The 25,935-nt window shown below is 46.9% G+C and overlaps 1 protein-coding gene across 4 annotated transcripts in view; it reads left to right on the top strand.

The window, feature by feature from the left end:
• LOC146866742 (uncharacterized) overlaps positions 1 to 23,990 on the top strand; it is a 146,592-nt gene extending 122,602 nt beyond the window's left edge. For 3 of the 4 annotated variants that reach the window (XM_085601002.1, XM_085601021.1, XM_085601031.1), the window contains one exon: positions 21,968 to 23,990. In XM_085601002.1, coding sequence (XP_085457128.1) covers positions 21,968 to 22,671 — 704 coding nt within the window. In that variant the 3' untranslated portion in view covers positions 22,672 to 23,990. The remainder of the gene's footprint in view (positions 1 to 21,967) is intronic. The other variant, XM_085601011.1, reaches the window with a different exon arrangement.
• The last annotated feature ends 1,945 nt before the right edge of the window (positions 23,991 to 25,935 follow it).

Below are 25,935 nucleotides of genomic sequence, written 5' to 3'. Positions count from 1 at the left end.
CACTCTCTCTCACTACCTCACTCTCTATTTCAATACCTCACTCTCTCTATCTCACTACCTCACTCTCTCTCTGCTAATGCAATAGGTATCACATATGCAAAAAAAAAAAGCTAATGCCAATAGAAATGACAATGCCATTTATTTAGGGATACAATAATGATAAAAAAATAATGAGCAATACCAATAGCTCTACCTATAATATTGCCGAGACCATTGCATTGTAAATGCTTGTTATGTTTTTTATCTTTGTTTCGCCCTTTTTCTTGTGACTACCAAGTCACAAGATGGCTGCCAACACTTCCAGGTTTGGAGTGTTGGCAGCCAATCAGAGTAAAGCTAGTGCCCGGGGGGGTTCGCGAACCCTCCTCGGGGCCTCGTCGGTGCTCAGATATCGATATATATATATTTTTATTTCTCAGGAACAACTGAGCGGATTTACACCATTTAAAACGAGCATTGGCATAGCCAATAGGTCTCGCTTTTGGGACCTTCTAAGTATTTAGTTATGCAGCACAATATCCTTGGTGCAACCACATCAACTGTTGCGTGGCTAAACACATATAAGGTCCCAAAGGGGAGACCTATTGGATATGCCAATGCTTGGTGTGTGTGTGTGTGTGTGTGTGTGTGTGTGTGTGTGTGTGTGTGTGTGTGTGTGTGTGTGTGTGTGTGTGTGTGTGTGTGTGTGTGTGGTTGTGGGTGCGGTTGTGGGTGCGGGTGCAGTTGTGGGTGTGTGTGTGGAAGCGTGGTTGTGTGTGTGTGGTTGTGTGTGTGTGGTTGTGTGTGTGGTTGTGGGTGGTTGTGTGTGTGGTTGTATGTGGTTGTGTCTGGGTGTGGTTGTGGGTGCGGGTGCGGTTGTGGGTGTGTGTGGATGTGGTTGTGTGATTGTGTGTGTGTGGTTATGTGGATGTGTGGTTGTATGTGTGTGGTTGTGTGTGTGTGATGTGTGTGTGGTTGTGTGTGTGTGGTTGTTTGGGTGGTTGTGTGTGTGGTTGTGTGTGTAGTTGTGTGTGGGTGCGGTTGTGGGTGTGTGGTTGTATGTGTGGTTGTGTGTGTGTGTGGGTGCAGTTGTGGGTATGGGTGTGGTTGTGGGTGTGTGTTTGTGTGTGTGGTTGTGGTTGTGTGTGTGGTTGTGTGTGTGTGGTTGTCTGTGTGGTTGTGTGCATGGTTGTGTGGTTGTGTGTGGTTGTGTGTGTGGTTGTGTGTGTGGTTGTGGTTGTGTGTAGTTGTGGTTATGTGTGTGTGATTGTGGTGGTGGTGTGTGTGTGTGTGTGGTTGTGGTTGTGTGTGGTTGTGGTTGTGTGTGGCTGTGGTTGTGTGTGTGTGTGGTTGTGGGTGTGATTGTGGTTGTGTGTGGTTGTGGGTGTGATTGTGGTTGTGTGTGGTTGTGTGTGGTCGTGTGTAGTTGTGTGTGTGTGTGGTTGTGTGTGGTTGTGGTTGTGTGTGGTTGTGGTTGTGTGTGTGTGGTTGTGTGTGTGTGGTTGTGTGTGTGGTTGTGTTATGTGTGTGTGGTTGTGGGTGTGGTTGTGTGTGTGTGTGTGTGTGGTTGTATGTGTGGGTGTGGTTGTGTGTGTGGTTGTGGTTGTGTGTGTGACAGAAATACTAAAAGCATATCAAAATAAGGGAACACAAACATCGAGTTTGTGGAAAGAGAAAGCACATTGTAAGTCAAACGGGCACAGCAAAGCATTAACACAACAACATGCTCTTTGATGTTTGATGTTCTTTGAACGAGAATATCAAAGGGGCACAGCGAAAGTGATCGCGGGCAAAAGTGAAAGTGATCGCGGGCGCTTAATGAGCATGATGAGTTTTGCCATATGGTGCCTCTGCTCCTAAGCGCGCGCCCGCGCACATGCACTTTAGCTCTAGGTTGGCCATGGTAGAATTTTTTGAGCCCTCACTAAAAGTCTCGCAGACCAGCGCATGCGTTGGGTCAGGTGAGACCTAAAAAAGGGCGCACTCTAAACCAAGACCTACCTTTTTGCCAAATTTGGTGTAATTCAGTTCAGCAGGTCCGGTTGTAGCCTATAATAAAGTTTCCTATGGAAAATAACATGGAGAAAACGTGCTTTGGGACCTGCCTTTTTTCTCAGCCCCCGCTTGACGAATCACCCTGAAACTTTCAACACACAAACTGAGCGGTCCGGCCCTATTTTTGGGAAAATGTCATGAAGATTCGTCAAACGGCGACCGCCAGTATATATATACATATGTATGTATTTTTTTTTATTAAGTTGCACAGTCACCATACTCCCTTTCTTACACTCTACAAGGATTTTAGAAGTATCTGGAATAAAAACACATTAGACCGCTTTGTCAAATACATCCTATCTCCTCCCATTTTTTCTGTGTTCGGTTTAGAATACACCTAAGAACGGGTGATTTTTGTGTTCGTAATGATTTGTTCACACTGCCTTCATAGCAGTTTGGGTCTATCTACCTAAGAACCGACACACATACCTCTGATTGAATATTTGATGCGTTAAATCAGCAGGCTAGCCGAGGGGAGCATTCTATGTATAAGTACAGAAGTGCTTTGTATACATTTGTTAGTTTCTGAAATGATGTTGAAGACTTGTATCAGTAATTGTGCATGTAGGAAGCTGGCTCTCTATATAGTGTACCAGAATGATGTGCATTATGCAGAGAGACCATGTATCCATTATTAATGTACATGGGCTTGCACTAGCAATCCCAAGGTGCTCTATGTGTGGTAGTGTGGTTGAGCAGCCTTTTGCTCATCAGAGGGGAGTGTTAGGCATTTGTTGCACACACAGTCAATAAATGAGGCGCACATTCAATAAGGAAATCCAATACCAATATAGAAAAATAACATCGATTTTTATATTAATTTAGACACCAAGTTTGATGAGATTAGGTAAGTACTTTTCAAATGCGTGATTTTCAGACACAAAATACAGCTGTCAGATTTGAGGCATGAGCCATGAACGCAGTAATGTTATCCTATGGAAGAAACACACTGATAGGGGTACATGCTATCTAGTTACAGGGTAGTTCTTCTGGACTTACAGCAAGTAGGGGGTCAATGTTCTTAGAACCACCAGCCGTTTTGGTTTACCGACCCTAGTCCGAACCTGTAAGCAGAAAAACGCTGCAAGTAGGAACAAGTCTGTCGGAACCCAAAGGGGGATTCAGTTCTTGAGGGTCTCTGGGGCAAGAGTGCACTGCTGGTGAACTCGGACTCAGGCTGCGGGGCTCGGGTGCAGAGGTGTTTTACCCAGCAGATTGCTTGTATTTGAGGCTCTCATTTTGGGGCTGACCTGGAGATGAGGACAAAACAGGACAGCAGCGTCACTCTCGTGTTGGCCTCGGAGATGCTGAGGTCCCTCGTCGGTAGGTCGGTCTAGGCAGTGTTGGTGTCCGGGCTGGAAACTGAACAAGCCTTGGTTGCTGCAAGGGGTCCAGGACGGGTATTGGTGCAGGGCGGTCCCTGGGGGTCCAGGTGTCTCCAAACTTGGTGGGGAGACGGATTTGACCTCCTGGAGCACGGTGACCTCCTCCTGGGTGGCTGCTGCATTGGTGGACACAGTGGTAAGCAGATCAGTGAACAGGGCATTGCGGTCAATGCCTGCAGGCAAGTGGCTACTCCAATTCAAGGGAGATGATGATGATTTGGCGAAGTGCTGGCAGCCCTCCGAGACTTTTGGAGGATGAACAGCTGCAGGACGAGTCCCGTCTTTGCAACTGTTGAGACAAGAGCAGGCAAGTTTGGTGCCAGTTCCACAGCTAGTCCATGATTCGTGTGTTCTTCGACTTTTCTTTGTCCTTTTTAGGTCTTGCCTAGCGAAAGCAGCGCATGCGCTGCACTCGCTATTGCGAGTACCTTTCGGAATCTATTCTGCCAAGGGCTTGAATGCACGCGTCTGCATGGACAAACATGGCTGCTCTTGCCATTTGTCCACAGCAAACAGCATGCGCGTGTCCGTAGGGACTGTGAACAGGCCAACAAAATGGCTGTTATTTATTCGTCTTAACCGGCACGTTTCTTAAAAATGCAGCTTACACTGAGTTTGTATTTATTTTGTTGAAACGCGCACCGTGTAACTTGGTGCGCATTTTTGTGTGTTTTTGTTGTTAAAAAGGCTGCTTTCACTACGCAGCTTGCCGGGGTTTGATGACTTTGAAAGTAGCAGCTTGCCGGGGTTTGAAGAGTTTGGAAGTACGCAGCTCCTAGCAACGAAAATGGTTGTTATTTATTTATTCTTAATCAGCATGTTTCTTAAAAATGCAGCTTTCAATGAGTTTGTGTTTATTTTGTTGAAACGTGTGCCGTGTAACTTGGCATTGGCATACTACTCACTCTCTACCCCTCTACTACTCTCTATTACTCTACCCCTCTACTACCCCACCCCTCTACTACCTCTCTACCACCCCTCAACTACCCCACTACCCTACTACCCTACTACCCCTCTACTGCCCTACTACCCCACTACCCCACCCCTCTACTACATCTCTACCATACTACCGCTCTACAACCCCACTACCCCTCTACTACCCCCTACTACCCTACTACCCCACTACCCCTCTACCCCTCTACCCCTCTACCCCACCCCTCTACTACCCTGCTACCCTACTACCCCTCTACTACTCCACTACCCTACTACCCCTCTACAACCCCACCACCCTACTAGCCCTCTACTACCACTCTACCCTACTAGCCTACTTTCCCTCTACTACCCCACTACCCCTCTACTACCCAACTACCCCCTACCCCCTACTACCCCTCTACTACCCTACTACCCCTCTACTACCCTACTACCCCACTACCCAACTACCCCCTACTACCCCACTACCCTACTACCCCTCTACTACCCCTCTACCCTACTACCCCACTATCCAACTACCCTACTTCCCCTCTACTACCACACTACCCCTCTACTACCCAACTACCCCCTACCCCCAACTACCCCTCTACTACCCTACCGCCCCTCTACTACCCTACTACACCACTACCCAACTACCCCCTACTACCCCACTGCCCTACTACCCCTCTACTACCCCTCTACCCTACTACCCCACTATCCTACTACCCATCTACTACCCCACTACCCCTCTACTACCCCACTACCACCCTACTACCCCATTACCCCACTACCCTACTACCCCACTACTCTACTACCCTACTACCCCTCTACCCCACCCCCCTACTACACCTCTACTACCCTACTACCTCTCTACTACCGCACTACCTCACTACCCTACTACCCCTCTACTACCCCACTACCACACTACCCTACTACCCCACTACCCCTCTACTACCCAACTGCCCCTTTACTACCCCACTACCCTACCACCCCACTACCCCCCTACTACCCCACCACCTCCTACTACTCTACTACCCCTCTACCCCTCTACCACACCCCTCTACTACACCTCTACCCTACTACTGTACTATCCCTCTACTACCCCACTACCCTACTACCCCTATACTACCCGACTACCCTACTACCCCACTACCCCTCTACTACCCTACTACCCCACTACCCCTCTACTACCCCACTACCCCTCTACTACCCAGCTATCCCACTACCCCTCTACCCTACTACCCCTCTATCCCTCTAGCCCACCCCTCTGCTACCCCTCTACTACCCCACTACCCTACTACCCCTCTACTACCCCACTACCCCTCTACTACCCCACTACCCTACTACCCCTCTACCCCACCCCTCTACTACCCCACTACCCTACTTCCCCCTACTACTCCTCTACTACCCCACTACCCTACTACCCCATTACCCCACTAGCCCTCTACTACCGCTCTACTACCCTACTACCCAACTACGCTACTACCCCTCTACTACCCCACTCCCCCCTACTACCCTACTACCCCACTACCTCCTACTACCCCACTAACCCACTACTGTACTACCTCACTACCCTACTACCCCTCTGCCCTACTATCCTACTACCACTCTACTACGCTACTGCCCCTCTACTACCCCACTACCCTACTACCCCACTACCCTACTACCCCACTGCCCTACTACTCTACTACCCTACTACCCCTCTACCCCACCCCTCCAATACCCCACTACCCTACTGCCCCACTACCCTACTATCCCTCTACTACCCCACTACCCCTCCACTACCCCTCTACTACCCCACTACCCTACTACCCCTCTACTATCCCACTGCCCTACTACCCTACCACCCCTCTACTACCCCACTACCCCTCTACTACTGCACTACCCTACTACCTCTCTACTACCCCACTATCCCACTACCCCCTACTACTCCACTACCCTACTACCCCTCTACAATCCCACTGCCCTACTCCCCTACTACCCCTCTACTACCCCACTCCCCTACTACCCCTCTACTACCCCACTACTCCCTACTACTCCACTACCCCCTACTATCCCACTACCCCACTACCCTACTACCCCTCTACTACCCCTCTACCCAACTACCCATCTACTACCCCACTACCCTACTACCCCTCTACTATCCCACTAACCCACTACCCCTCTACTACCCCACTACCCTACCACCCCTCTACTACCCCACTACCCTACTACCCCACTACCCTACTACCCCACTGCCCCACTAACCTACTACCCCTCTACTACCTCACTACTCCTCTACTACCCCACTACCCCCTACTACCCTACTACGCCTCCACTACCCTACTACCCCACTACCCTACAACCCCACTACCCTACTACCCCTCTACTACCCCACTACTACCCCACTGCCCCTCTACTACCCCACTACTACGCTACTACCCCACTATCCCTCTACTACCCCACTACCCCTCTATTACCCCTCTACCCCTCTACTACCCCAATACCCCTCTACTACCCCACTACTACCCCTCTACAACCCCTCTACCCTACTACCCCTCTACTACCCCACTACCCCTCTACTACTCCACTACCCGACTACTACCCCACTCCTACCAAACTACTCCTCTACTACTCCACTACCCTACTACCCCTCTACTACCCCACTACCCCCTACTACCCCCTACTACCCCACTACCCTACTACCCCACTACCTACTACCCCTCTACCCCTCTACCCCACTACCCTACTACCCCTCTACTACCCACTACCCTACTACCCCTCTACTACCCCACTACCCCACTACCCTACTACCCCACTACCCCTCTACTACCCCTCTACCCCACCCTCTACTACCCCACTACCCCCCTACTACCCCTCTACTACTCTACTACCCCTCTACTACACCACCACTATCCTACTACCCCTCCACTACCCCTCTACTACCCCACTACCCCTCTACTACCCCTCTACTACCCCACTACCCTGCTACCCTACTACCCCACTACTACCCTACTACCCCTTACCTACCCCACCCCTCTACTACCCCTCTACCTTACTACCCCTCTACTATCCCACTACCATATTGCCCCTCTACTACCCCACTACCCCTCTACTACCCCACTACCAATACTACCCCACTACCCCACTACCCCACTACCCTACTACCCTACTACCCCTCTACCCTACTACCCCGCTACTATCCCACTACTCTACTACCCCACTGCCGTACTACCCCTCTACCCCCACCCCTCTACTACCCCTCTACCTTACTATCCTACTACCCCTCTACTATCCCACTACCCTACTACCCCCCACTACCCTACTACCCCTCTACTACCCCTCAACCCCACCCCTCTAATACCCCACTACCCTACTACTGCTCTACTACCCCACTACCCCCTACTACCCCCTACTGCCCCCTACTGCCCCACTACCCCCTACTACCCCACTACCCTACTACCCTACTACCCCTCTACCTCACTACCCCACCACTACCCCTTTACCCTATTATCCTACTACCCCTCTACTACCCCCACTACCCTACTACCCCACTACCCCACTACCATACTACCCTACTACCCCTCTACTTCCCCACTTCTCTACTACCCTACTACCTCTCTACCCCACTACCCTACTACCCCTCTACCTCACTACCCCACCACTACCCCTTTACCCTATTATCCTACTACCCCTCTACTACCCCCACTACCCTACTACCCCACTACCCTACTACCCCACTACCCTACTACCCCTCTGCCCTACTACCCCTCTACTACCCCACTACCCTAGTACCCCACTACCCTACTACCTCTCTACCCCTCTACTACTCCTCTATCCCTCTACCCCACCCCTCTACAAGCCCACTACCCTTCTACCCCTCTACTTCCCCACTTCTCTACTACCCTACTACCTCTCTACCCCACTACCCTACTACCCCTCTTCCTCACTACCCCACCACTACCCCTTTACCCTATTATCCTACTACCCCTCTACTACCCCACTACCCTACTACTCCACTACCCTCTACCCCTCTACCCCTCTACAATCCCACTGCCATACTACCCCACTACCCTACTACCCCTCTACTACCCCACTACCCTACTACCCCACTACCCTACTACCCATCTACTACCCCCTACTACTCCACTACCCCTCTAATACCCCACTACCCCTGTACTACCCTACTACCCTTCTACTATACCACTGCCCTACTACCCTACTACCACTCTACTACCCCACTACCCTACTACCCCTATACTACCCCACTACCCCACTATCCCACTAACCTACTACCCCTCAACTACCCCACTACCCCCTACTATTCCACTACCCCTCTACAATCCCACTGCCCTACTACCCCTTTACTACCCCACTACCCTACTACCCCTCTACTACCCCCTACTACTCCACTACCCCCTATTACCCCTCTACTACCCCTGTACCCCACCCCTCTACCCTACTACCCCTCTACTACTCTACTACCCCTCTACTACACCACCACTATCCTACTACCCCTCCACTACCCCACTACTACCCCCCCACTACCCCTCTACTACCCCACTACCCCACTACTACCCTACTACCCCTTATCTACCCCACCCCTCTACTACCCTACTACCCCTCTACTATCCCACTGCCCTATTGCCCCTCTACTACCCCACTACCCCTCTACTACCCCACTACCCGTACTACCCCACTACCCTACTACCCTACTACCCCGCTACTATCCCACTACTCTACTACCCCACTACCATACTACCCCTCTACCCCACCCCTCTACTACCCCTCTACCTTACTATCCTACTACCCCACTACCCCTCTACTACCCCTCTACCCCACCCTCTACTACCCCACTACCCCCTACTACCCCTCTACTACTCTACTACCCCTCTACTACACCACCACTATCCTACTACCCCTCCACTACCCCTCTACTACCCCACTACCCCTCTACTACCCCTCTACTACCCCACTACCCTGCTACCCTACTACCCCACTACTACCCTACTACCCCTTACCTACCCCACCCCTCTACTACCCCTCTACCTTACTACCCCTCTACTATCCCACTACCATATTGCCCCTCTACTACCCCACTACCCCTCTACTACCCCACTACCAATACTACCCCACTACCCTACTACCCTACTACCCCTCTACCCTACTACCCCGCTACTATCCCACTACTCTACTACCCCACTGCCGTACTACCCCTCTACCCCCACCCCTCTACTACCCCTCTACCTTACTATCCTACTACCCCTCTACTATCCCACTACCCTACTACCCCCCACTACCCTACTACCCCTCTACTACCCCTCAACCCCACCCCTCTAATACCCCACTACCCTACTACTGCTCTACTACCCCACTACCCCCTACTACCCCCTACTGCCCCACTACTGCCCCACTACCCCCTACTACCCCACTACCCTACTACCCTACTACCCCTCTACCTCACTACCCCACCACTACCCCTTTACCCTATTATCCTACTACCCCTCTACTACCCCCACTACCCTACTACCCCACTACCCCACTACCATACTACCCTACTACCCCTCTACTTCCCCACTTCTCTACTACCCTACTACCTCTCTACCCCACTACCCTACTACCCCTCTACCTCACTACCCCACCACTACCCCTTTACCCTATTATCCTACTACCCCTCTACTACCCCCACTACCCTACTACCCCACTACCCTACTACCCCACTACCCTACTACCCCTCTGCCCTACTACCCCTCTACTACCCCACTACCCTAGTACCCCACTACCCTACTACCTCTCTACCCCTCTACTACTCCTCTATCCCTCTACCCCACCCCTCTACAAGCCCACTACCCTTCTACCCCTCTACTTCCCCACTTCTCTACTACCCTACTACCTCTCTACCCCACTACCCTACTACCCCTCTTCCTCACTACCCCACCACTACCCCTTTACCCTATTATCCTACTACCCCTCTACTACCCCACTACCCTACTACTCCACTACCCTACTACCCATCTGCCCTACTACCCCTCTGCCCTACTACCCCTCTACTACCCCACTACCCTAGTACCCCACTACCCTACTACCTCTCTACCCCTCTACTACTCCTCTATCCCTCTACCCCACCCCTCTACAAGCCCACTACCCTTCTACCCCTCTACTACCCCATGATCCTACTACCCCTCTACTACTCCACTACCCCCCTACTACCCCACAACCCCCACTACCCCTCTACCCTACTACCCCTCTACCACCCCTCTGCCCCTCTATTACCCCTCTACCCCTCTACAATCCCACTGCCATACTACCCCACTACCCTACTACCCCTCTACTACCCCACTACCCTACTACCCCACTACCCTACTACCCATCTACTACCCCCTACTACTCCACTACCCCTCTAATACCCCACTACCCCTGTACTACCCTACTACCCTTCTACTATACCACTGCCCTACTACCCTACTACCACTCTACTACCCCACTACCCTACTACCCCTATACTACCCCACTACCCCACTATCCCACTAACCTACTACCCCTCAACTACCCCACTACCCCCTACTATTCCACTACCCCTCTACAATCCCACTGCCCTACTACCCCTTTACTACCCCACTACCCTACTACCCCTCTACTACCCCCTACTACTCCACTACCCCCTATTACCCCTCTACTACCCCTGTACCCCACCCCTCTACCCTACTACCCCTCTACTACTCTACTACCCCTCTACTACACCACCACTATCCTACTACCCCTCCACTACCCCACTACTACCCCCCCACTACCCCTCTACTACCCCACTACCCCACTACTACCCTACTACCCCTTATCTACCCCACCCCTCTACTACCCTACTACCCCTCTACTATCCCACTACCCTATTGCCCCTCTACTACCCCACTACCCCTCTACTACCCCACTACCCGTACTACCCCACTACCCTACTACCCTACTACCCCACTACCCTACTACCCCGCTACTATCCCACTACTCTACTACCCCACTACCATACTACCCCTCTACCCCACCCCTCTACTACCCCTCTACCTTACTATCCTACTACCCCACTACCCTACTACCCCCCACTACCCTACTACCCCTCTACTACCCCTCGACCCCACCCCTCTAATACCCCACTACCCTACTACTGCTCTACTACCCCACTACCCCCTACTACCCCCTACTGCCCCACTACTGCCCCACTACCCCCTACTACCCCACTACTTCCCCACTTCTCTACTACCCTACTACCTCTCTACCCCTCTACCCTACTACCCCTCTACCTCACTACCCCACCACTACCCCTCTACCCTATTATCCTACTACCCCTCTACTACCCCACTACCCTACTACCCCACTTCCCTACTACCCCACTACCCTACTACCCCTCTGCTCTACTACCCCACTACCCCACTACCCTACTACCTCTCTACCCCTCTACTACTCCTCTATCCCTCTACCCCACCCCTCTACAAGCCCACTACCCTACTACCCCTCTACTACCCCATGATCCTACTACCCCTCTACTACCCCACTATCCCACTACCCCCTACTACCCCTCTACTACCCGACTACCCTACTACCCCTCTACTACTCCACTACCCCCTACTACCCCACAACCCCCTACTACCCCTCTACCCTACTACCCCTCTACCCCTCTGCTACCCCTCTACTACCCCTCTGCCCTACTATCCTACTACCCCTCTACTACCCCCACTACCGTACTACCCCTCTACTTCCCCATTACCCTACTACCCCTCTACTACCCTACTACCCCACTGCCCTTCTACCCTACTACCCCACTACCACCCCACTACCCCTCTACTACCCCTCTACTCCTTTACTACCCTACTACCCCTCTAATACCCCACTACCCCTCTACTATCCCACTGCCCTACTACCACTCTACTACCCCTCTACAATCCCACTGCCCTACTACCCCTCTACCCTACTACCCCACTACCCTACTACCCATCTACTACCCCCTACTACTCCACTACCCCTCTAATACCCCACTACCCCTCTACTACCCTACTACCCTTCTACTATACCACTGCCCTACTACCCTACTACTACTCTACTACCCCACACTACCCCACTACCCTACTACCCCACTATCCCACTACCCTACTACCCCTCAACTACCCCACTATCCCACTACCCCAACTATTCTACTACCCCTCTACAATCCCACTGCCCTACTACCCCTCTTCTACCCCACTACCCCTCTACTACCCCACTACCCTACTACCCCTCTTCTACCCCCTACTACTAGACTACCCCCCCACTACCCTACTACCCCTCTACTACCCCTGTACCCCACCCCTCTACCCTACTACCCCTCTACTACTCTACCCCCTACTACCCCTCTACTACCACACTACCCCCCCACTACCCCACTACCCTACTACCCTACTACCCCACTACCCTTCTACCCCTCTACTACCCCACTACCCCCTACTACCCCACTACCCTACTACCCTACTACCCCACTACCCTACTACCCCTCTACTACCCCTCTACTACCCCACTACCCCTCTACCTCTACCTCTCTCTACCTCTCTACGCACACACATATGCACATATATATATGTATATATATATGCATATGCATTTATATATATGTATGTGTATATACATACATATATAAACGTATATATACATCTGCATATCTATATTAATACAAATATAAATGCATGCATACATATACATATATGCATACATATGCATGTTATGTACATGAAAGTTTGAAAAACACTAATAAAAGCATAGCTAAAAAGCAACTTAATTACAAACAGAATTGCTTTAACTTAAACGAGGCCTATTGCATTTTAATCTGTGTTCTTCTTTGGTCAGGTGAATCTGACTTTCAGGTGTCAGGGGGACACCTAAATACTGAATTTAGGGGCGTTTAGGAGAGTGAAGGGTAGTAGCCAATGGTCTACTTACCCTTGGGGTCACTACAGCACCTAGATGACCAACCACTTCCTGCGGTGAGTGGGCATGACCCTGTCCCAGAGCTCCTAATTTTACCAAAAACAAGACTATGTAATGCTTCTTTCGTGGAGCACACCAGACAGCCCACCTTCGGGGTGTGGCCAGCCTGGTAGTGCAATAGCTTAGCACAATTTCCCACCTGTCCTGGTCCCAAATGGGCCTCAGGGCAGGTGGTGGCATCTCCCTGCTCTTGGGAAGTCAGGGTTGTATATCAAAGGTGGAGGGGACTTTGAAGCCCCTGGCCTTGATATGCTAAATCACTAGCCATCCTGCTGGAGGAGACGTGAACACCTTCCTCCACAATAGGCATTGTTTCTGGCCTCATAGAGTGTGGGCTTTCATCTGCAGAGGGTAAGAAACATGTCTGTGGTAGTAGGCTGGATGAGACCAGCCAGTCACCACACTAGATAGTGGTAGGTTTTTCAGGTGGCACCTCTAAGGTGCCCTCTGGGTGTGTGTCATAATAAATCTAGTACTGGCAACAGTACACATTTATTAAGACAAAGTCTTTGATACCAAACACCATAGGTTTCAGTAAAGCCGTCATGTAGCTGGGGAACTCGTAATGATCAGTACCAAGTACATATACTTAATATGGCTTCCCTCTTCCCTTGTACCATCTAGTAATTGAGCTAGACAGCACAGGAACATATCTGTTCATGCAGATATGCCCTCACATGTAATATAATGCACCCTGTCTTAAAGATAGAATGCCTCCTGCAGGGATGACCTACATATATTACATGCAGTTATTTTGACATGGCACACAGTGAGTGTGTCATGTCGTGTTTTAACTCATGGTTTTCATCATGACACGCAGTCTGCCATGGCAGGCTGCATGCAATTTGTATGGGTGTCCCTTAGGATGGCATAAAACATGCTGCAGCCCTTAGCGACCCTCTTTAGTACCCATGCCCTAGCTATCAGGGGTACCCCTTACTTAGGACTTACAGCGGTGCCAAAGTGTGTGTCAATTGTGTTGCAATTAGATAATTTGACCTTGTTTTTAGGGAAAGAGCACTGGCACTGGGGCCTGGTTAGCATAGACCCAGTGCACATCAGTTGAAAAACAACGTTACTAGTGGCAAAAAGTGGGAGTTACTATGACAAAAAGGGGCACTTTCTTACACAACCCCTCTCCCCCAAATGAAAGAAAGAGGATGAGACTAACCTTTCTCAAGAGAGTCTTCATTGTCTACATGGAAAAACCTAGAAAGGCCATCTGCCTTGGCATGGTCAGTCCAAGGTCTGTGTTCCACTGTAAAGTCAATTCCCTGTACGGAGATGGACCACCTCAACAGTTTCGGGTTTTCCCCCTTCATTTGCATAAGCTATCTGAGAGTTCTGTGGTCAGTTTGAACAAGGATGTGAGTCCCAAACAGGCATGGTCTCAATTTCTTCATGGACCAAACCACAGCAAAGTATTCCCTCTCAATAGCACTACAATGCTATTCCCTGGGGAGTAACCTTCTGATAATAAAAGCAACATGCTGGTCCTGGCCAACATCCTTGACCGTACCATGTTCAGAGGCATCAATCTGCATAATCAACTGTTTTGTATAATCTGGAGCTTTTAGTATGGGTGCTTAGCACATTGCTTCCTTCAGAGTGTCAAATCCCTTTTGATAGCTCACTGTCCAGTTTACTTTCTTTGTCTGCTTCTTGGAGGTCAATTCAGTGAGGGTCAAAACAATGGTGCCATACCCTTTTATTTATTTATATATAAAGTTTTATATAGAGCAAACTAGACCGTGGAAGGGTATCCGAGCGTTTTACAAATGTTACAGCAAGTAGAAAGCAGGATAACCTAGAAACTTAAATGGAAGTAGAAACCAAGACAACCAAAAACATAAATGCTGTCAGTACCCGTTACAGATCAGCAGAAGAAGGGAGTCAAAAATCAGGACTTAGCGGCGAGTGCAGACCCTGGTTGGTGAAATGCTTCAGATCAGTATCCAGATAAATTAGCCATTGGGTTCAGGGTAGAGTTTTGTTCATTAAAAATAGTTTGACTTTTTTATTTTTTGAAGGATGCGCTGCGATTGAAGGGTTAATTCTGAGTTCAGGGGCCAAAGAGTTCCAGATTCTTGGTGCTAGTCCGGAGAAGGTACGTTTGTAGGTTTTCTTTTTCCGAACTTTTTGATATTTCATTAGTAGGGTGCTGGTGCTTCTCAACTGTCTGACACCACCTGACAGTTCCAGTTTGTCTGCTAGATATTTTGGTGTGTTGAAGTACAAGGCTTTATGTGTCATGAAAACAATCTGTATTCTTGCCTTATAAGGGAGCCAGTTTAGTGCCTTCAGATAAGGAGTGTTGTGGTTCTTCCTTTTGAATCCTGTGATGAGCCTTGCAGCCAAGTTGAGTTCACAAACCTCCTGTAGAACCCAGTCAAGCCAAGGAATGCCCTGACTTGAGTCTGGGTTTTTTAAGCTTCCCAATCCAGAATAGTCTGGATCTTAGGCTGTAAAAGTTGAACTTGGCCTCTATATACAAGGTGGCCCAAGTATACAACAGAGCCCTGCAGTATCTTTATAGGGAGTTCTACGTGTTGCGGAGCCTCAAGGACCTTTCTAAGTTGGATCAGGTGATGATCCTGCCAGGTTGAACTATAGACCGCAATATTATAAGGTATGCTGCACTAAACGACTCCATTCCAGCCAGAACGTTGTCCACCTGCCTTTGGAAGATGGCAGGGACATTCTTTAAGACAAAGGGTATCACAGTAAACTGGTAATGCCCATCCGATGTGGAGAATGCTAATTTTTCTTTTTCTCCTGGGGTCAGCCCAATCTGCCAGTTCCCTGATGTCAGAACAAAAGTACTGAGACACAGGCTGAGGTTCAATCTGTTCTTCCTGATCCTCATCAGTGACCATCAGCATGGTCACATCACCCCTATCATGATAGATTATAAGGTGGTTTACATGGATAATCCTCTTGGGGCCCTTGGAAGTGCCAGAGTCCCCCACATAGGTGACCTCTCTTTTACTTTCTAGGATAGGATAGATTCACTCCATTTGTCCTGGAGGGCTCTAAGTGCCACAGGCTCCAATACCCATACCTTCTGCCCTGGTTGGAACTCCAGCCTTTTGGTCAAACCATGGCTTCTGGAGCTACTATGGTTTTTGTTGACTTTTTCCATGTACTCAGCCATCCTGGAATGAAGGCCAAGCACATAGTCTACTGTGTTCAGTTTTGGTTCTTTGAGAGGCTTCTCCCAGCCCTTCCTTACCAGACTTAGTGGACTTCTCACAGGATGGCCGAACAGAAGTTGAAAGGGACTAAAGCCCACTCCCTTCTGTGGCACCTCTCTGTTAGCAAAATTCAGGCATGGCAAACGGACATCACATCTCCTTTTGAGTTTTTCAGGGAGTACCATGATCATACCTTTTATGGTCTTATTGAATCTCTTAACCAGACCATTGGTTTGTGGGTGATATGGGGTGGTAAAAGTATACGTCACCCAACACTCCGCCTACGTGGCTTTCAGGTAGCCAGACATGAAGTTACTACCTCTGTCTGACAGCACCTCTTTAGGGAAGCCCACTTTAGTAAACATATTTATGAGGGCGTTGGCAACTACAGGAGTATTAACAGTCCTAACGGGAATTGCTTCAGGGTACCTGGTGGCATGATCCACTACCCCCAGTATGAATCTGTTCCCTTTGGCTGTTTGGGGGCCAATGGGACCAAAAATGTCAATACCTACCCTCTCAAAAGGAACCACAACCACTGGTTGTGGGATTAAGGGAGCCTTTGGTTTGCTACCTGTCTTGCCACTGGCTTGACAGGTAACACAGGAGTTGCAAGCTCCTTCCCGTTCTGAAACATACCTGGCCAGTAGAAGTGGGTGACTAATCTGCTCCAAGTTTTTGTCTGGCCAAGATGCCCAGCTAGGGGATGTCAGGTGCTAATGAGAGTAAGAACTCTTTATACCACTCTCCTACTGGCACCAGGCTTGGGGTCTCTGGTCTCCGTATGCAGGAATCCCTCCTCCCAATAGATTCTGTGGGAGGCACTGACAGCTCCCTTTTCCTGGTCAGCAGCTCGAGTATCACAAGAACACACAGGCAAAGAAGGTTCTGTGATAACAAGAATTACATATGATCAAAGTAAGTCACACTTTTCCCAAAATAAGATTACTGCACACAAGTCGATCCGCCATACATGTGGGATCATCATTAGGCCAATACAAAATTTGCCTAGAAACATAAACCAATAAGGAAACAAGTAGATTCACAGAGAAAAGCTCCCAGAGTAGAGAGCCCCAATACTTTAGGTTGAACTCTCCCATTCTACAAGCCCTCTTAAAGGCTGTAAACCATTTTGTGATATCATCGCCCTCAACCTATTTGGGAACACTCCCTTTGGGGATTTTGAGATCAAATGTTTCCTCTCAATCTTTCTTTACCTCACTGCTGCCACCATTCAAGGTCTACTCCTCTGCCTAGTCTCAATAGCTTGTAGTCTGTATCATCTAGTTCTTCTATGGGGCTCGAGGTGGGCCCTGGCTTAACTCCAGTTATAATTTTAGGGAATAGGTTCATATTGATGTCCTCTTCCTATAGGGTATTGGAAAGCGGAGCTATCCGCATTAGTTCTGTTGTCAGTCTCATCTTCACTGAGTCCGTCGTCTTCAATATTGTGAGTGTTTTCCTGTCTTGCCTGGGCTCCATCAAACTGAGCAAGCAACTCCTGGCGTTGTGCCTTAGTTTGTTTTGGCCCAGTTACAATTTTGCAAGTCCTACAGAGGTTCTTTTACTGCTTCAAGTTAAGTTGCAGGTAAGGAGTCAGCTTGAGCTCCTCAGCAGTCTCCTCTGAGGTTGACATGTTTAGTGTAGTTGGGAACTTATTAGAAAATTGACCAGAACATTCTAAAACAGACTTTTAAGGCCTAACTACTAGTATCCATTTTGGATTTTTAACACCAAAGGACTGAGGGACTTATCACAAGGTCCTAACAGTCCAGATTAAACATTTTGGAAAAATTGAAAAAGTCTAAAGTTGAAAAAATATTTTTGACTAAAGTCAGTAGTGGATTTCTTAGTGGAATCACTTATTAACAGAGTGGTACAGCAATTGCAAAATGTTGTATCTCATCTCTGCACCACCAATGTAGGAAGCTGGCTCGCTATATAGACTACCAAAATTAGGTGCACTGTGCAGAGTCCAGGTATCACTTATTAGTCTACAGGGGCTTACTCTAGTAAACCCAAGCTGCTCTATTTGTGGTAATGTGGTCGAGCAGCCTAAGCTTATCAGAGGGGAGTTTTAGGCATTTGTTGCACACACAGAGTCAATAAATGAGACACACACTCAATAAAGAAATCTGACACCAATTTAGAAAAATAACATCGATTTTTATATTAATTTAGATAACAAGATCTACAGGATTAGGTAAGCATTTTTTGAGTTAGCGATTTTCAGATTCTTAGAAAATACAGGTGTCAGATCTAAGGCATGAGCCTCGAACATGGTAATGTTATCTTATGGGAGAAACATACACTGCATAGGGGTATGTGCGATCGAGTTATAGGGTAATTATTCTGGAGTTAAGGTAAGTAGGGCCACAATCCTTAGAACCACCAGCCGTTTTGGTTTATCTGCCCTGGTGTATCCGGGTGCTGAGGTGCTGGTTGCAAGGTTAGCCTCCAACGCTACCTCTGAAGTCTGTTGAGAAAACCTGTAAGCAGATAAGGCGGCAAGTGGCTGATGGAAGCTGGCTCTTTATATAGTGATATTTCACACACAAAGAGGACCAGAGGAATTTTAAAGACCCAACAGGGGCCGAATCCCCACTATATAGTTCAAAAACACAATAGAAAGCCACTGGGTCTAGTGCAAAAATAAAGTGTGGGGGTATCCCTTTCTTAGGACGATTTCCCTCACCCACCTGAAGGTGGCCTGCTTCATCGTAGGGGGATCTCCTCGCACTACGAACCTAGTCGTAGTGCGGGCTACAACTCCCCCTCTGAGAGGGAGTAGCTCAGGGATGTTTTAATAGAGATAGTCAGGTAGACTAAACCTCTAGATGAGCGGTGTCTGGGGAGGGGATACGTGAGCAAGTGAAGTGTAGTTAAAACTAGCTCTACTTATGCTACCCAATTGTAATGATGCATACATAGGCTAGGATTAAAAGGAAAAAATCTAAGACAGAGGAGAATTCAATCTGTCAAAGATGGTGGAGAGGTCTCCCCTCCCCAGACCCCGCTCATCTAGAGTAGCGGACAGTTGGAAGGGGCAGTAGCAATTGACCCTGGTACATGGTTCTGTCCAAAAGAGACACTCACAGTGATAGCCGCTGTCAAGATCGGCAAGTGATTTAAGCAGCTTCATTGGATGAACTGCTGCTCTACTAAAGTGTGCTGGGCCGTCTCCATGTTCTGTCCCAGTCTTCACTGTTAAGGTACTGGAGCTTGTGTGCCTAATTGACTGGCCAGGCTGAAGCAGGTATAGGTATCTGTCTGTGGAAACCGCTGTGTCCTAATCAATATGGATGGTATGATTGCAGTGCTGCCAGTTCATGCCGTGGATTCAATACCACCCCAAGGAAGTAAAGACTGCAATCCCAGAGGTGCACATCAATGGTACAAAACCCAGCACTGCCCCAGAAGTGCCCAGAGGCAACCGTACTCCAAAGATCTGAGGCAGTCGCCTTGTGGCAGTATGTGCTGTACATAGCGCCTGGCAGTCATGATGCCGAAAACCTGTGAACTCAATAGGGGTACTGCCACCGGGACCCATAACATTGCCTGTCACCGTTGCCAAAATTCTGCACATAGAAAAGAGAGCTGCCAACTGCCTCTACCCTGGGAGGCCCCCACACGACTGACCAGAGACTCACCACGGTTGACAGGATCTGGTCAGCCCTGAGGCCTGCCCACTTCGAGCAGTCATCGGAGCCCACCAAAAGCATCTGCTCCTGCCCCAGCCTCTCCAAGACACTCAGTGCATCCAGCAGCTGCACACCTTCAGCAGGACTATTGCATGCAGTCAAGGAAGGCCCCACCCACTGCCAGTTACCTGCCACCACAAGAAGGTTCAACATAGCCCCTGAGCTGCATCATCATAGACGTATTATAGACTGAAGAGGCCTAGAGACCTTGAGACTGTATTCTGAAACAAATGGGGGTGGGTGGGGGGAGGGGAGCGCTGCACTTATACTAGAGACTATGGCACAGTTACCCTGAGATTTACACAAAGGGATGAGGCGGTACATAGAGTGCCAAGAAGGGGTAGTCCCACGTTGAAAGAGACTCACAGCCGCAAGTTAGGTATCCCAGCGTTATTGTTGTGTGTTGTATTTTGCTTTCTGTATAATAAAGTACTTGTCCATTATAAAGAGAAGTACTGGGCTGGTCAATTATCGTTTTTCAGCTGCTGGAGGTGGTATTGAGTACTAAATCTGAGTAAAACCAACCACACAAACCTCCCTGAGAAGCCAGTGACTGCTCGCCATCACTACCTCTGACAGTTAAGTGCTAAAAGGGTTGGTGATTGTCCTGTTTGCAGAACCAAAGTAGAACAGGCCCATTACAACAGAGGCAAACAACCCCAGCCCCACGGCTGTGGCCAAGTAGACCCATCCTGGCCCATGACTTCCCAATGGGGGATGACAATTATACATATAGTGTTAGTAAAATCAAAAGGTCTTGGCTAATGCCAGACTTAGCGCTTTTGGCACCTTATAAGTGTTTAGCCATGCAACAGTTGCATAACTAAATACTTATAAGGTCCCAAAAGCGAAACCTATGGGCTATGCCAATGCTTATTTCTGTTTATTACTGCTCTGTAGTAATGGCGGCGCATGGGTGCTACCATTAATACATAGAAGTAATAAACTGGAGAAAAAAAAATGGCTCACGGAGAACATCAAAGCAGCCTACGGCTGCGAAAGTGAAAGTGATCGCGTTCGCGATCAAACATCAGAGCGGCCGTGCGGCCGCGAAAGTGAGGCGCGCGCCCGCACACATGCACTGTAGCTCTAGGCTACAGTGGTAGCACTTTTTTGAGCCCTCACAAAACGTCTTGCCAGACCAGCGCATGCGCTGGGTCAGGCGAGACCTAAAAAAGGGCAGAAAACCTTCTTCGTCTTACCTAGCTACACAGTACATTTGTGCTTTTGTTATGTTTTGTAATATTGCTTATGCATGATTTGGATTCTGAGCTGGTTTTCTTCCTATCACGAGATAAACACAAAACATTTGAATTATATTGGTAGTTGAAAGGAACCCCATTAATAAAATGGTGAGTGCAGGTAAACTGATGCATGTTTCCTAAGAATACATTGATGTATCTGATCATTTACAATTGGGGTTATGCAGAGCTAAAGAGGTCATCCATTAGGAATTCTGGGAAGAATTTGTGAATCATATGAACCTATTCATAAATATTACTGACGGCTACTCTTAATATCACTGAACCCTTTCTTCATATCACAGAAGCCTTTTCCCAATATCCCTGAAGGTTTGTCTTTATTTTACTGACTATGATCTGGCTTATAGAGGTCTGCTGTGCTGCAAAAGCTAAATTATTATTGGTATTGTTTTTAAAATTCCTCCCCATACTGCATATCATAATTGAATACACTGTTCAGTTATTTTCAGATGCTTACATAAATAACAAAACCTAATGTCTCGTATGTCATTTTAATTCAGCAGGTGAACAAGCTATGAAAGTCCAAAGTGGGGATGGCGAGATGGAAAAACGTGCAAAAAAAATTCATTGCAAAGCTTCCTCCAGAAAGGCCAGAGTGAAGGTGATCCAGATATCTGAAAATTATACCAATTATAGAAGGCACCTGTGGTCAACAGTTAATTGGAAACGTAGAGCAGAAAACACTACGCAATATGCAATTGATTCCATAAATGACACGTATACTAGCGTCCAAGAAGCAACATCCACAGCTCAGAAACCATCTACAAATAATGAGAGTGAAAGTGATTTGTGGAATGCACAGGTTTTTACGAGTCAAGAAAGTGGCAAGTATTCCTGTGGATTTTATGTTCCTCCTGAAGGTAAAAGACGTGTTGTACCCAACATGAGGGTTACAGAAAGCCAAACCATGCCAATCAAAGCGTCTCTTAACGAGAGGCGTTTTCAATGCTCACTATGTGGAAGAAGCTTTAATCAGAAGGGACACCTTAACCGTCATCAGAGAACACATACAGGAGAGAGACCTTATCATTGCACTGAATGCAACAGATGTTTTAGTCATAACCACAGTCTTATTCGTCACCAGAGAATACATTCAGGAGAGAGACCATATCAATGTGAAGTTTGTCTGAAATATTTCAAGTGGAAGGAAGGTCTTCTTCAGCATCAGAAATCACATATAGACCATCAGAATAGCCAAGAGTAAAAGGTCTCCTTTAGAAACCACAGTCCGTGCCTGCAATGGAGATACAACAAATAAAACAGAGGAGCTAACAGAGAACTTTGAATCTGAGGAACATGCCTGAATAATGGAAAGTTAACAGCTTTAGAAAATTCAAAGTAGAACTTGTAAACTCAATAAAAATGTGAACTAAGTTATGCATGTTTATTCTGATGAACATATCCATATCACAGAAAGAGAACTGCTGTAGAAAATTCAAAGTAGAATGAGTAAGATCAGTAAAAATACGAACTAATGTATTTTTCCAAAGGAACTCAAATTACATCAGAGATAAATTAAATTAATTGGGGTAACAGTAAGGCTATCATAGTGTTCACAGCATAGTCCAAACCCAAAGCAGAAAAACACTGACAACTTTAGAAATACAACATTTAAAACGCAATCAATAAGAAAAATAGCAATGTTAAAGAAGTTCTAATATGCAAGATGTTGTTTTTTTTTTTGTTGTTTTTTTTTTTTTAAATGGAAGAATGAGAAATGTTGGGATTTCACAAAACCATTGCAGCCTTTTTGGATTAATGTCCATGATTTATATGAAGAAAAATGAAAAGAGAAACCTAAGTTATTTCTCACATATTCTGCATCGAATTCCGGAAGGGATCAGAATTTACTAAATGGTCAATCACCTTACAATTCACCACATTCCTAAGATTTGAGCTAGACTGCTTCCGTTCGGTTAAGTCTGAAAAAAGGGCAACTTTTTTGGCATGCTACTTTTTTAATTCAAAAAGTACTTTGAACAGTAGGGCCTCTTGTTGCACCAGCTTTTCATTGTCAGCGTAATTTTGGAACCCAGGATAAAGTAATGGCTGCCCAATTACCAAAAACAATACAGCACTGTTAACTTTCATTTACTTTCCACTTCCACCTAAAATAACTCCATAAAAACATCCTACCAGAAATAATTCAGGCCATAATATTTCAGTGGTCAGAAAAGCAACAGCAATATTAGTCAAGGGAGAGCGCATTCCCAGCTACTTATTCAGGAGAGGTTGAGCAGGGCTTTACCTCAGGCTCACAGACTCAATTCCCAGCCAAAAATTCCTCCTCCTTGCATTGTATGCTTAATAAAAAGCAAATTCTAAACTTATACTTTAAATTTTTCTGATTTTGCTTCTATTCTTATTTAACCAGGTATTTCAATTGCGACTTTAATATTGTTTACATTTTACTATGTTTTTGTAAAGTTTCAGTAATTCTAACTATATTTTATTTCCACTAATGTTAGTAAACCTATTTTGTATTTATTTTGATTAAAACATTGTGTCAAATATAATAATAAATGAATTGTTTGTTTTTATTGACATGCTTGCTCTGAGCTGTATCCGGGCCTTGGGATAGGGAGAAGCGGTAGGAAAAAAACTCCTATATATAGAAATACTTCCAGATACACACACTATACTGAAACTCCCATTGATATAAACCTTGTATAAGACTGAACTGTTCCGAGAAAGAGCAATAACGAAATCACATGTACCTTCAGATGTACTTGTGGTATGTAATCCAAATCATAATTTGTAGTTAAGACAGGGACAAAAAGTATGAGTGAGAGAGGCATCTGATATATATACCAGCAAAGACACTGATAATAGACACCACACAACTGTTGTGGTAATACTAGTTCAGTATTACTAATGCTGTGTAATTCTGGGGTGGAATAATACCCCAGAATTATGATTAATTCAAAATATACTTTTATGTAATGGGGAATAACATGCAAAAATCATTGTTGCTGCAATGATTTTATTATGATTTTTTTCGAATTCCAGTCCTTTTTTTGCTTGAACAAATCCACCAGTTTTGTTGTGGTGAAATTGTCTGTGTGTTCCCTACAGTAAAACTGTATGCATATTACAGAGCGGTAATACTGGAATGCTTGCGTGTTACTCCTGATTATGCCCAAACTGGTTTTAAAGGCCCCATTTGTAATGTCAGGCCACTTAGTGATCTACTTTATTCCTTTATTTGTTATATTATCAATGTCTCTTGTCAGACCGGAGCCTGTTCCTTGAGAACAGACATTGCTAAATTTAGGTGGACAACCCAATACCTTCAAACCAAGTGAGTGAAACAAATAAGAAAGTGAACCGGGATCTTCATATATCACACAGCTTCCATCTTGTGGGTGTTTACATACAGCTTCTTGGCACATCTGTACTGCAAAGCATATTGTACCCAGTAGAGAGTTTGATGCTTCAAATGTGTAGATGTGGTAGTAGGAAAATACATAACAATGTATTCATGAGTCTGGAATTAAAACGCCACATTACGACGTATACTACAAAGTACCAGTTATGAAATCATAAATACAAGGATATGTGGACTTTTTTTCTGATCATCCTTTAAAAAAAAAAAAGGATTGTCAAACAGAAATGTAACATATAGGGCCATGAACCTTTATAACAAGCATTGGCATAGCCAATAGGTCTCGCCTTTGGGACCTTATAAGTGTTTAGCCATGCAACAGTTGATGTTGTTGCACCAAGGATATTGTGCTGCATAAGTAAATACTTATAAGGTCCCAAAAGCGAGACCTATTGGCTATGCCAATGCTTTTTTTTGCCAACAATGTAAAGGCATGACGCACCTAGCCTTTCTCAAGGACAAAACACGAGTACTAGCTCGTTGTCAAAAGCATGTTGTGTGCAATAATTTGCTGAGTATGTCTTAAGTTATCCCTGAGTAGACTTTATTTATTCATTTATCTTTTTCCTTGGAGGTTTTGTAAAATTTTAAAGTGAAGCCTATGATTTTAATCCACTGTTGTACTCTACTAAATCGAGTTTGCCGTATGGATTAGGGGAAGTTTGGTGCACAGCAAGGGTCGTTTGAAGGTCAGTGAATTTTTTTTGGTGATGACAGGTCATAGGTAAGCACGCTGAAGGAAAGGTTTGGGTAATGGGGCCTAACACTCACAAGCTGGATCAGTTTGATTCCAAAGGATTGTAATAGTGACTGCGATTAAGGCCTGAAGAATATACTTGGTTGTTGACTTGTTGCTCTGTTGCAGTGTTGGCTGAAATCCCCAGATTTTATATTTAATCCCTCGCACACTTATTCAGTTTGATCAGATTGCCCATTCGCTCTAGTTTTACTGTTTGGCAATATGTAAAAGACAAAAGTATTACACTCATAATTCCTTGGTATCAGAATGTTTGGCTTTTTGAAAAAAAAGAAACCCCACATAAGTAGCATATGATACAAGCTAGTGTGAGTTGAATTGGTTTC

The sequence above is a fragment of the Triturus cristatus genome, chromosome 1_2 (genome assembly GCF_964204655.1).
Source record: "Triturus cristatus chromosome 1_2, aTriCri1.1, whole genome shotgun sequence".
NCBI lineage: Eukaryota > Metazoa > Chordata > Amphibia > Caudata > Salamandridae > Triturus > Triturus cristatus.
The sequence above is the reverse complement of the archived record's forward strand: the minus strand, read 5'-3'. Positions and strand labels throughout refer to the sequence as shown.